This window comes from Amphiura filiformis, chromosome 2 (assembly GCF_039555335.1).
Source record: "Amphiura filiformis chromosome 2, Afil_fr2py, whole genome shotgun sequence".
Classification (NCBI taxonomy): Eukaryota; Metazoa; Echinodermata; class Ophiuroidea; order Amphilepidida; family Amphiuridae; genus Amphiura; species Amphiura filiformis.
Window position 1 is genome coordinate 11040873 of NC_092629.1, and position 13058 is coordinate 11053930.

Sequence of the window (13058 nt, forward strand, 5' to 3'; positions counted from 1 at the left end):
CTGTGACCCCTGCATGACCTCTGACATTTGGATATATTTTTATTATATTCTTTATGTTTTCCTCTTTCATATGACACCACTTATGGGGTCATACCTTTGTGGCATTTAGAGATATGTCCATTTCAGACCAAATGGTTAGTCAGTAAGCTAGTAAGCTAGTAAGTAAGCTAGTAAGTAAGCTAGTAACATTCACTCATATAGGCTGATACCATTTCATGGTTCAGCAAAAATATTTCCAAACGTCGGAGGTCATCCAGGGGTCACAGGGGTCAAAAAAGGTCATTTTAACTGAAACTGCTCCGATTGAGCTTAAATTTAAATGCAATGATCCTTGTGACATTCTAAACATGTTTTAAACATTTAACTAGAGCGATAACCGCACCATAGCTGAACCATGTGGCTTCGGCAGTATATTGTGGTAGGCCTATACCACTGTCACCCTGAGTCTGTAATGGACATAATCTCGAAATGCTACGAAGGTATGAACGCCCGAGTGGTGTTAATGAAAGAGGAAAAGTAAAGAATATAAAATAAACTAGAGCAACTGTGCCCTTTTCAAGGGCACGAGGTAAGTTAGGCGGATGACTGTGACGATCTGATCAAGCAGCAATGTGCAGGATTGTATTAATTTTAATAAGACTGTTTCATTATTTGCCGTTTTAATATACCTTGATCGTGAGAAGCTGGCATTTTGAAAACTTGACTTTTGACCTCTGTATGACCCCCTTAATGACCTTAAATGAATTTTAAAATATTGAAAACATGTTAAGAATGTCATAAGGATCATTGCATTTAAATTTCAGCTGAATTGAAGCATTTTGAAAACTTGACCTTTGACCCCTTTATTGCCCCTTAATGACCTTCAATGAATTTAAAAATATTTTCAACATGTTGAGAATGTCACAAGGATCATTGCGTTTCAATTTCAGCTCAATCGGAGGATTTTTGGAAAACTTGAACTTTGACCCCTTTATGACCCCTTAATGAACTTTAATGAATCTTAAAATGTTTTTAAAATGTTTAGAATATCATAAGGATCATTGCATATAAATTTCAGCTCAATTGGAGCATTTTGAAAAACTTGACCTTTGACCCCTTTATGACCCTTTAATGACCTTAAATGAATTTTAAAATATTTTTAAATGTTTAGAATGTCTTAAGGATCATTGCATTTAAATTTAAGCTCAATCGGACCATTTTCGCTTAAAATGACCTTTTTGACCCCTGTGACCCCTGGATGACCTTCGACGTTTGGAAATATTTTTATTATATTCTTTATGTTTTCCTCTTTCACATGACACCACTCATGGGGTCATACCTTCGTGGCATTTAGAGATATGTCCATTTCAGACCAAATGGTTAGTCAGTTAGTAAGACCTTTTTGGTCGCCGTGACCCCTGGATGACCTTCGACCTTTGGAAATATTTTTATTATATTCTTTATGTTTTTCTCTTTCATATGACACCCCTCATGGGATCATACCTTCGTGGCAATTAGAGATATGTCCATTTCAGACCAAATGGTTAGTCAGTTAGTAAGTAAGCTAGTAAGTAAGCTAGTAAGTAACAATCACTCCTATAGGCTGATACCATTTCATGGTTCAGCAAAAAGCCAAGCAGTGTAATTTTTTTTTTTCAATCTGTTACTTTAGTTTGAGTCCATTTGGTCAGGGAAGTATATTTGAACCAAATATTTTTACCAAGCTTTATTTTCGGGTAGATGTTTCATTAAAGACAGATCACGGTCTATGTTTTAATTAAGGTCAAGGGGTACGGTCATTAGGGTTAGGATTAGGGTTAGAGTTAAGGTTAGTAACCTTGACCCTAATTAACATATATCGTGATGGTCTGTCTTAAGACATTTACCCTATTTCAAAGTGGGTGGTGGATTTGTTTTCATATTGTGTGTTGTACATCATATTATATTGAGGCCTGTACCAAAACAATTGATTCCCACTTATTTTAGTTTAATTGTAGTAGCCAGACCTTTTGATATCTAAGCAAAAGGTGTTTCATTACTTTTGGAACATAAAAGCCCATTTATTGAACAGCATGGTGGTTAACGTTCATGAATATAAAATGGAACATAATTCAGGCCTAACAACATGTCACTGCCAGGATAATTCTGACAACATTATGAGTATCCTCTGATACAAGAATTTAAATGTTGATACAGTGGGGAATCGGGTCACCCCTCTTAAAAAGATCACTTACATTTTGACCTCACATGCTTTTTCGTGGTTACAGAATGGACATGTGAACTGTGCTTCCAGTCCCAGAGTCTTCTTCTTTGCAGGTGGCTTTCTCTTTGAACGACGACGACCCATTGTGATCTATAGATGATCTGAGGTGACGGATTTAGGTGTAGTATACACGTATCTGTATCAACAAAAAAGCAAACATAATAATGTGACACGCAACAAAACCCTGTTCCGATTAAGGCTCTCACCAATTCCCGGGTACCCAAGTTCCAAATATATGCAATTAATACGTTTTGAGCGTTTCGACAATATTTTTTGTGGGACATGAGAGCACATCAGACCAGCCCTCGAATTAACCCACGGCACCGACAGCATATTGCCAGTTGCCACCCCACTGGGGTCCTCTCGCTACTCAAGGTCCGCCATTCGAAGGTTCGCTATTCAAGGTCCGCTTTTCGAACGTGTAATTTTACCATTCGCTACTCGAATGTAATTAAAGGTTCGCTATTCGAAATAAGGGTTCTCTACTACGAAGGTTCGCTATTCCGAAAATCCCCAAAACACAAACAGGTTCTCTATTCCGAAAATAGAAAGGTTCTCTATTCCGAATATAAAAGAAGGTTCTCTATTCGAATATTCAAATATGGGTTCTCTATTCCGAAAACGAATAAAGGTTCTTTAATCCGAAACAAGTCACCGTGTTCTCTACTCGAATATAAGAAAAGGTTCGCTATTCGAATATGAAAAAAAGGTTCTCCATTCCGAAAACTAAAAAGGTTCAGTATTCCGAAATGAGTCACCGTGATCTCTATTCCGAATTATGAAAAAGGTTCTCTATTCCGAATCTGTCGATGTTGAAACATGTTTGCGCCCTCTAACAATGTCCTTTGGAGTTGAGCAAATCACCGCTTTACCAATCAATGTGTCATGTGTTTTTGGGTGTTTTTTTTTATCTTGAGTTCCTTGTAAGTTTACTTGTAAAGGTATCGAACAGTTTAAGGTTTGTCAACTGTGCAATGCTTTGCACGTGAGGAACAATAGAAAATTAGCTATATACTTTGCATAGAATTTGCATATAAGGTAGTCACCTCACCGTCATCATGCATGGCGCATGGTCATCAAGTACCGGTATTGCCAATCACTCAAACTGAAAATTCAACATAATTTTACCATTATATAGGCCTACATCCAGTGCCGCCGTCAAAGGGGGGGGGGAAAAAGGTAAAGCAAAGATACCTTCTATAATAAGGCATATCAGATATTGCTTTATGGACCAACAAAGGCCAAGCAAGGTCTCTTTTCTTGTCCATTAGTCCAATCTGGGGCAAAAGTCGCCAATTCGAATTGTAAATTTGCGCGCTTCACACCCATTTGTCCATTCAACGGTTCATACTTACGCTCAGTAGATCATTTTAGCTTAAAATTGGCATTTTTTAACTTCAAGGCGTGGAAGTTGTTAAGAGAAACTTAATCTGGGAGCAATATTTGATTATTGGCAGCTAAACATACTACTTTCGCTCCGCTTTAACATAATGTTCAAGAATTTTACACCAACCTCCCTCCCCTATGTCACAAACAAATTTATGCCACTGCTGCCCCCCCCCCTACATACACACACACCCCCACACACTTATGGAGTCCTGCACCGTCATCCCTGATCAAAGGGGCCTGTGTGTTCACATCAGTAGCTGCAGGGGGCGATCGCCTCTGGCAAAAATGGTCAATTTGGGCCCGCCCCTAGCGCAAGGAAAAAAGAGGAAAAGAGAGCTGGAGAGGAGGGAAAAGAGATGGGAATCCATACCGCACGATATGCAATACCATACGATTATTATCAACAAGCAGACCAAGTTATCTTCAGTAGACAGCAGACAATATAACTATCATAAGTAGATAGCAGATTAATATATAGTTATCTTCAGTAGATAGCAGGTTAATATATAGATATCTTTAGTAGATAGCAGATTAATATAGCTATGTCCAGTAGATAACAGATCAATACAACTATCGTCAGTAGATAGCAGATCAATATAACTAGCTCCAGTAGATATAGATCAATATAGCTATCTTCAGATCAATATATCTATCTTCGGTATCAGTAGATAGCAGATTAATATAGCTATCTTCAGTAGATAGCAAATCAATATATACTTATATCCAGTAGTTAGCAGATCAATATAACTATCTCCAGTAGATAGCAGATCAAAAAGGCTATCTTAAAAGTAGACCGAAGAGCAATATAGGCCTAGCTATGATCCGTAGATAACATATCTTCAGATTAATATAGATTTCTTCAGTAGAAAGCAGATATAGCTATTTTCAGTAGATATCAGATAAATATAGCTATCTTCAGTTGATAGAAGGTTAATATATAGCTATCTTCAGTAGATAGCAGATCAATGTAGGCCTAGCTATCACCAGTAGATTGCAGATGAAAAAGCTATCTTCAGTAGATAGCAGATCACTATAGCTATTTTTAGTAGATAGCAGATTAATATCGCTATTTTCAGCAGATAGCAGCTTCATATATAGCTATCTTCAGTAGATAGCAGATCAATATAGCTATCTCCAGTAGATAGCAGATCAATACAGCTATCCTCTGTAGATAGCAGATCAATATAGGAGCTTAAATATCGTCAGTAGATAGCAGATCAATATAGCTATCTTCAGTGGATAGCAGATCACTATAGCTAATTTTAGTAGATAGCAGATTAATATCGCTATTTTCAGTAGAAAGCAGGTTAATATATAGCTATCTTCTGTAGATAGCAGAACAATATAGCAATCTTCAGTAGATTGCAGATCAATATAGCTATTTTCAGTAGATAGCCGATTAATATCGCTATCTTCAGTAGAAAGCAGGTTAATATATAGCAATCGTCAGTAGATAGTAGATCAATATAGCTATCTTCAGTAGATAGCAGGTCAATCTAGCTGTTGGCAGTAGATATCAATATAACCATTGTCGGTAGATAGCAGATCGATATAGTAGTCTTCAGTAGATAGCAGATCAATGTAGGCCTAGCTATCACCAGTAGATTGCAGATGAAAAAAGCTATCTTCAGTAGATAGCAGATCACTATAGCTATTTTTAGTAGATAGCAGATTAATATCGCTATTTTCAGCAGATAGCAGCTTCATATATAGCTATCTTCAGTAGATAGCAGATCAATATAGCTATCTCCAGTAGATAGCAGATCAATACAGCTATCCTCTGTAGATAGCAGATCAATATAGGAGCTTAACTATCGTCAGTAGATAGCAGATCAATATAGCTATCTTCAGTGGATAGCAGATCACTATAGCTAATTATCCCGGATAACCTGATTTTCTCGGGATAATTATCCCGCGATAACCTGATTATCTCGGATAATTTTCAAAAAATATTTGTTACATGTCACCCATGAGGCTCTCGTACATTCGGGCAATTTTACATTGTAAAATATATATCATTTTATATTTCTCTTATTAAGCATAATTACACCTGCCCAATTTTTATCAACACACCTGCATGATAACAACTAATTTTGGTAGGCTTCACAATTTCGTGAAATAATATCGAAATTGATAACAACTAATGCGAACATTCATAAGTTTGAAATATCAACTTATGAGATAATCATGTTATCCCGGGATAACATGTTTATCTCGGGATAATTGTACATGCACAATCTCTTTAACACAGCAATGTTGCCACAGAGAGCCATTACGGTACTGGGGGTGGGTGTGTGTGTGGGGGGGTAAACAGGTATTTATGAACGCACGGGCCCCGGAGCGAAGTAGCGTGTTTAGCTGTCATCATATAGCCATATTACCGTACGTTTCTTGATCAAATTCCGTGATATCGCACCTTCAAGTTAAATTAATCAAATACTGAAGGAAACAAATGCATCCGAAGCGCGCAAATATTTGTGTCATTTGAAAATGGCGTTAATTGCTCCCAGATTAAAAAGTTTCTCTGAATAACTTCCGCCGAAGTGCAGAAAGTCTGTCAATTTCAATGCCAATTTCAAGCTAAACAAGATAGTCCTGAAAAAAATTGGTGTCAGGTCCAATTTACAATGTAATTATATATTATTTGAATGTAATGTTAAAGATGGAATTGCATGAGAAGTTTTGCACTGCAGCACTGATAGGAATATTTAGTGGTGGTTCATTTATCATTACACTTTAGGCCTACATAAGCCTACGTGTTATTCTTCAAAAATGTCCACAGGACGAAGATGGCGAATTCTATCATCAATTCTATGGACTAATAATAATATAGAGCACGTACATGTATAGTGGGAGTGCGAGTGTCGTGATGATGACTTGCTGAACGCGGCGGTATATACCGGCGCCGTTATTAATTTTGCACCTTCAAACATACGAACCATCTCAAAAGTCTGGTCTTTATAGTAGGAAACTTTGTTTCGCGAAGGCACCATGTCAACAATGCCTAGAAAAGTTGCTTTTTTTTCATTTTTTTCGTAATTTTTCATTCTCTGCTATTCAGCATGGAAGCAGGTCGATTCGGACCCAAACCAATTCGGCCACAGTTGACTTGGCCATATGCCATTTGGTCCCAAGCTTAGTCAGCCACAAACCAATACGATGTTGACCAAAATTATAAACGATTTATTATGTTAATGAATATTTGGCAAAATGTTTGCAAAAATAGTTTACAATAACATTTTTGAAAACATTTAAAAATATTGTTGTAGTGTGTTTTCATACAAAACGTTTTAAAGCGTTATCATGACCTTTATATAACCCGACATTTTAATGTTATTAAAACGTTTTTACCTAAACCAAAAGCCAAAATATAACTTATTTAAAAACGTTTTTTAAAACGCGTTTTTGTGTTTGCTGGGATTAACCAATGATCCTGATATGCGACCACTAACTTTTTTGTTCCTTATGACCAGATGAAAAGTTCGACATATCGCATTTAACTCTTTTGGATATTTGGTTAAAAGATAGCGCAAAGTAAAACGAATTGGTTTGTGACCGAATGCAAGACATAAAGGCATCTAAATATAGTAGATTTGGTGTGAAAACAACGGTTATGGAGCACGGGCAAGTCCTTTATTTTCCCTTCTCCTGCCGTTACTGAAAGCTCAATGTCCTTACAAATGTGGTAGTATTTAGCTACAGTATACAGCTTACAAATGTCAAAACTATAGCCTTCTAACATGAGAATTGCCCTCTCTAGCGAGATTGAAGAAAATACGGCGGACACGCCCGGTCTCCCTAAACCCACAGATATTGTGTTCCATCTGTGCTATGGGTGCACTACACTAAATCCTTCCGCATTTGGTGTAACCCTTGATAGTTCGGTAAAAAATAGCGCCTATGCGAAATATATCGGCGTCCCGATGGAACCAAATTTGAGTGACTCTTGGTTGTTTTGATAAAACGATAGAATAGGAGCTCAACATTACAAATCTGTTTAGAAAATGTTTCAATCGAATGTGCATGGGTAATAGGCCCTCGGAAAAATATCATGAACTGGAACTGGTAAGGAGGCGAGAGTGCCGGCTGAAATTCGGGATGGCGCTGTTCAGGAGTTCGTATCTCTCAAGTTTGTCTTAAAGGAGTATTTACGTGATCCTGGCATGATCCTCTTTTTATGCCATTTTTCAGTACATATCCACGAAAAAAGCCTATTTCCAAAATTTCAGTTGATTCCGATAGTGCGTTTGCGAGTGATGCATGATTATGTGTATTACACTGCTACATAGACAATACGTTGTAATTTCGTTCTGGTGCACCAGAACGAAATTCAAATTTCACGATATCTTTGCTAAACGAATTAATCTGCAAGAAATATTTTGTACATAAACATTATGTAGCCAGAGGTTTCCAGTGATATAAAAATCTCAACTTTTTTTTGAGAAAAGTGGGGGGATGAGGCTGTGGATCACGAAATGCCCCTTTAAGGGAAGGGGTATGAACGTTTGGACAGTATTTATCGTGGGACATTAGAGCATATCAGACATATCGAATTGCACTCTGAATACGAAGAATGTCATTCTGATATCAAATAATTTTGATTTTTGAAATTCACAATGTAATACACATTTTATGGCAAATCAGTAAAAATTGATATTTTTGATATTTAACAGTACTTGAAGTAAACTTGATAAATCTGATGATTTATACTAGTGTATGTAGATGGGATGAAAAGCCGACGATCAATTAAAATTTTTGACCTTTCGTATTGAAGATATTGATTTTTTTCCCAAAACACCAAAAATAATTAGGTCTTTTGGGGAAAAAATCCATATCTTCAATATAAAAGGTCAACATTTTCAATTGATCGTCGGCTTTTCCTCCCAGCTACATACACTTTAAGAATATATCATTAGATTTATAAAATTAATTTCGAGGACTGTTATAGGCCTATATCAAAATTTGAAAATATCAAATTTTAATAATTTGTCATAAAATTTGTATTATATCGTGAATTTCAAAAATGAAAATTATTTGATATCAGAAGGACATGCTTCGTATTAAGAATGTAATTCGATACGCCTGAGGTGCTCTCATGTCCCACAAAAAATACTGTCGAAACCCTGGTCGAAACGCCATAAACGCTCATTCTAGATCCCTTAACTTGTCCCAAAAAATTGAATTTAAATAAAAGTTTAATCTTTATTTAAGGCGTTGGTTTGATCAAAATATTAAAAATGTTGTTACATGGGGTAGAAAAACAAACATACTTTCTTGTATTTTCCCGTGTATTTCAATGGGACGATGATTTAGTAGTGTGCGCCAGATTACTTATGCCACGCGACTCTCACAGCAATGACCGCCTTGCCTAATTGGTTAATCCGCTTAATAGTTTCTCCGCGCATAGGAGTCGACAGTACAAATCAATCATCGATTACTTGTTTACATGGCACTGTTCTTGTAGTACACATGACAAGGGGTCCCACTATTAACCCTTCTCCTACGGAGCTATTCTCTTTTTCGTTATTTCGTTATTGACTGAAAAATATACTGTTTTTGGTCCTCTATTGAAATACGTCAGAAAAAGTACAAACATTGCAAGTATGTTGTCGCAGTGATGTCATAAATGACGTAATGTCAAAAGTAGCAAAAATCGCGAAAATAATGTAAATTGACGTTCCAAGCAAATTTGCAAAATGGATGCAAATGGGTAACTAAAATGTGGTTTTTTTTTGACAAAATAAAATAGAAAAAGTACAAATAGTAGTATTTGCTTACACTGCAAGACCATGCACGTTTTAAATATCTTTTGCAAGACATATCAAAACAATTGTTGACTTCATTCTCACGGTCCCATTGCATGTGGTTCCCAACATATAAAGGCACAGTTTTACATCTAGGGCCCCTAGAAGTCCCCCGCCGTAAACAATTGCCAGAATATCTCTAAATTCTGTGTTTGTCCAGCGTGGATTTGCTGTTGAATCGTACCCAAAAATATAGCCTAAATCGCATATTAAGGTTATTAATTATTTTAAACTGTTGTGATTTGGTAGTTCACAGCATATTACGAATGGTAGTGAGCTATAGCAAAAACTGCATTGCTCAATTTATAGCGAGCGCGTAGAAGAATTCAAATATGACAGATATACTTTTAAAGGTGCTGCGGTTCTTGAGCTACGTTTTAAAGAGGGATGAAACAACAACACTTTTGTAAAACGTATACATAACTCATTAACAACAATAAATTAAGCAAGTATACGATTTGTAGAATTAACTTTTGCAAAACATGAAGGCCATTTTCATTAATATATTGATCTAGATAATGAAAATCTATTTTTAGGTTGCTTCGACCAACAATACCTCGTCTACCCTTAAGAGCTATAAATGTTCATGATCTGGGCCATAATCACTAGGGGTGGGACCTGCACCCCTTCAGTAGGACGAGGGTTATTTTGACACTTTTGACATATTTATGGGTGCTTAAAAAAGCAATAATTACTAGCGCCAACGTTTAGAGAAGACATGAAACAAAATAATAATCACCGGGATGGGAATAACTGCTATACACATCGATGATGACATAATGAGGCTAATGAAAGTCGATTCCTTGTTTCCCGTTACCCTACTCCGCTCAAAACTAATTGCTGGCCAAATATTCATTATTTTGAATAAAATGTTGATTTCTAAAAAACTTGAACATACCAATAAATAACTGTGGTTTTAAATATATTACAAATCTATTTCTGTTGATTTTCAAGCCTTTCTTTGCAGTAGGCCTATAGGAGCATGGTATATGGTAAATGAATTACCGGTAATTACGGTGTCTGATCTCCGCCAAACTCCCCCTTTTATAATTCATCTCCCCAAATTTTCAGTTTTCCCCCTTTTTCAAATTTCCCCCCTTTTATCTTTCCCCTTTTCAAATAGTTCCCCCTTTTTACTTTCCCCCTTTTCAAATAGTTCCCCCTTTTCGACTTTCCCCCTTTTCAAATAGTTCCCCCTTTTCGACTTTCCCCTTTTCAAATAGTTCCCCTTTTAGGACTTTCCCCTTTTCAAATAGTTCCCCTTTTGAATTTCCCCTTTTCATATAGTTTCCCCTTTTGAATTTCCCCCCTTTTCATATAGTTCCCCTTTTAATTTCCCCTTTTCATATAGTTTCCCCTTTTCAATTTCCCCTTTTCATATAGTTTCCCCTTTTTTAATTTCCCCCTTTTCATATAGTTTCCCCCTTTTCAATTTCCCCTTTTCATATAGTTTCCCCCTTTTCAATTTCCCCTTTTCATATAGTTCCCCTTTTCGAATTTCCCCCTTTTTCATATAGTATCCCCCTTTTCCGAATTTCCCTTTTCATATAGTTTCCCCTTTTCATATAGTTTCCCCCCTTTTCGAATTTTCTTTTCACCTTTTACATAATACCATTTACAGATTTTTCCCCATTAAATAGTTTCTCCCTTATTTTTTTATTCCTTTTTTTACTCCCTTTTTTATTCCCCTTTCCACGATCGTGAGGCACGGGCCATCTATAGTACCGTGCATTCACGTCCCATGTACTTCGATATTGAAATAGGTCCAGCCTACACGTTGAAAGCACGTGATTGTCTGATACAAATTCTTGAGTTAAATAAAATGAATAAAATGATACTTATTATGTAATTTATGAATTCTATAGGATATAGATCTACATTTAAGAAAAATCATAATCTGAATTATATCATGCAACTAAATAAACAAGTAGCAACACAAAGCAAGTAGTTATTGATTTATTGATCAAATAATGGTTTTCCCTCATTTTTGACTGTAACTCCACAACTGTTGGCTGTGCTGAAATAAAATTTCCAGTGCAGTAGTTGTAGTCCTTGCCCCTATAATATACATATCTTACTTGTCCCCAATGCGCCATAATTTTTGAGAAAAATGCAAAAATAGGCACAAAATTGGGCAGGGGTGTAGTACCGGTACCCCTTAATTGCTACTTAATTCTTCATCTAACATATAGGGCCTACTAATTCTTTTTGGAATTTTGAGGCGTGCACCACTGACCGAAGTCCCTGGTTCATTTGTCTGGTCAATTGAATATACGCCATAGAGCCTTTGATTAGAAAGCACATTTTTATTGTTAACGGGATTGTTGACAAACAAAGAATAGAGAAAATTACTCGGAACTGGCTTAAAAATAAAGTTGCATAAAATCACACAGCCACACTTGTCATAAATATGCAATGCCCATTTTGTCCAGGCCCGTTTATAAATGTATGCTTTTATTGTCATTTCACTGTTAAGACCGCTTGTTTTAAACTTTGGTGCTAACTTTAGAAAAAAAACTTTTGAATAATTATATAGCACAAACAATTCTTATTATCTAGGCTTCTGTAACAATGGCAGCCAGTTGTTTCTTGTCTCTGACATATCCCTGTTTATAGACAAGTTCTTCACAGACTTTCAAACATCATTGCTATGAATTTGACCAGCATAAATATTTATGCATGCCATTTCACCCGTTTAACATTCTGAACATCATTTGGTTTATCAATCATATCGGATTTGCTCTTTGTACAGCCCCTCTATAAACGTGCATAAAAGTTGGCGGATCCCTAACCCATTGAATTTAGCGGCGCTTGCACAACAGGCTATAAATCTACCTACGTTGGTATCCAAATTCATGTAGAACGCCTTTCCAATAATGGATGTAGCGAAATGAGCTCTAGTGAGTGCACGGTACTCTCCAGGGTCCAGGCTTACTGGTAAAGCCTACGCACGGAAAACGGGAAATAAAAAAAAAAAAAGGGAGTATTAAAAACAAAAGGGAGTATTATTTAAAAGGGAGAAACTATTTAAAATGGGAACCTATTTGTGAAAAGCGGAGGAAAGTTAAAAGGGATTATTTGTAAAAGGGGAACTATTAATTTTACAAAATGGGTGAAAATAAAAAGGGGTATTATTTGTAAAGGGGGTAATTCGAAAACGGGGAACTATTTGAAAAGGGGGAAGTCGAAAAGGGGGAACTATTTGAAAAGGGGGAAAGTTAAAGGGGAAATATTTGAAAAAGGGGAAAGCAGTTTGAAAAGGGGATTCAAAAGGGGAAACTATATGAAAAGGGAAAGTCGAAAAGGGGGAAACTATTTGAAAAGGGGTAAGTCGAAAAGGGGAAACTATGAAAAGGGGGAAATTCAAAAGGGGGAACTATATGAAAAGGGGAAATTCGAAAAGGGGGAAACTATATGAAAAGGGGAAATTCAAAATGGGGAAGCTATATGAAAAGGGGAAATTCGAAAGGGGGAACTATTTGAAAAGGGGAAAGTCGAAAAGGGGAACTATTTGAAAAGGGGAAAGTCGAAAAGGGGAACTATTTGAAAAGGGGAAAAGTCGAAAAGGGGAAACTATGTGAAAAGGGAGAAAGTCGAAAAGGGGGAACTATTTGAAAAGGGGG

General features: G+C 36.5%; 1 protein-coding gene across 1 annotated transcript in view; it reads right to left on the reverse strand.

The window, feature by feature from the left end:
- The window catches only part of LOC140145874 (transcription elongation factor 1 homolog), a 60570-nt gene that overhangs the window by 7129 nt on the left and 40383 nt on the right, over positions 1 to 13058 (reverse strand). Inside the window, exon 2 of the mRNA XM_072167572.1 lies at positions 2214 to 2378. Within this exon, the coding sequence (XP_072023673.1) occupies positions 2214 to 2326 (113 nt within the window). The 5' untranslated portion in view covers positions 2327 to 2378. The remainder of the gene's footprint in view (positions 1 to 2213; positions 2379 to 13058) is intronic.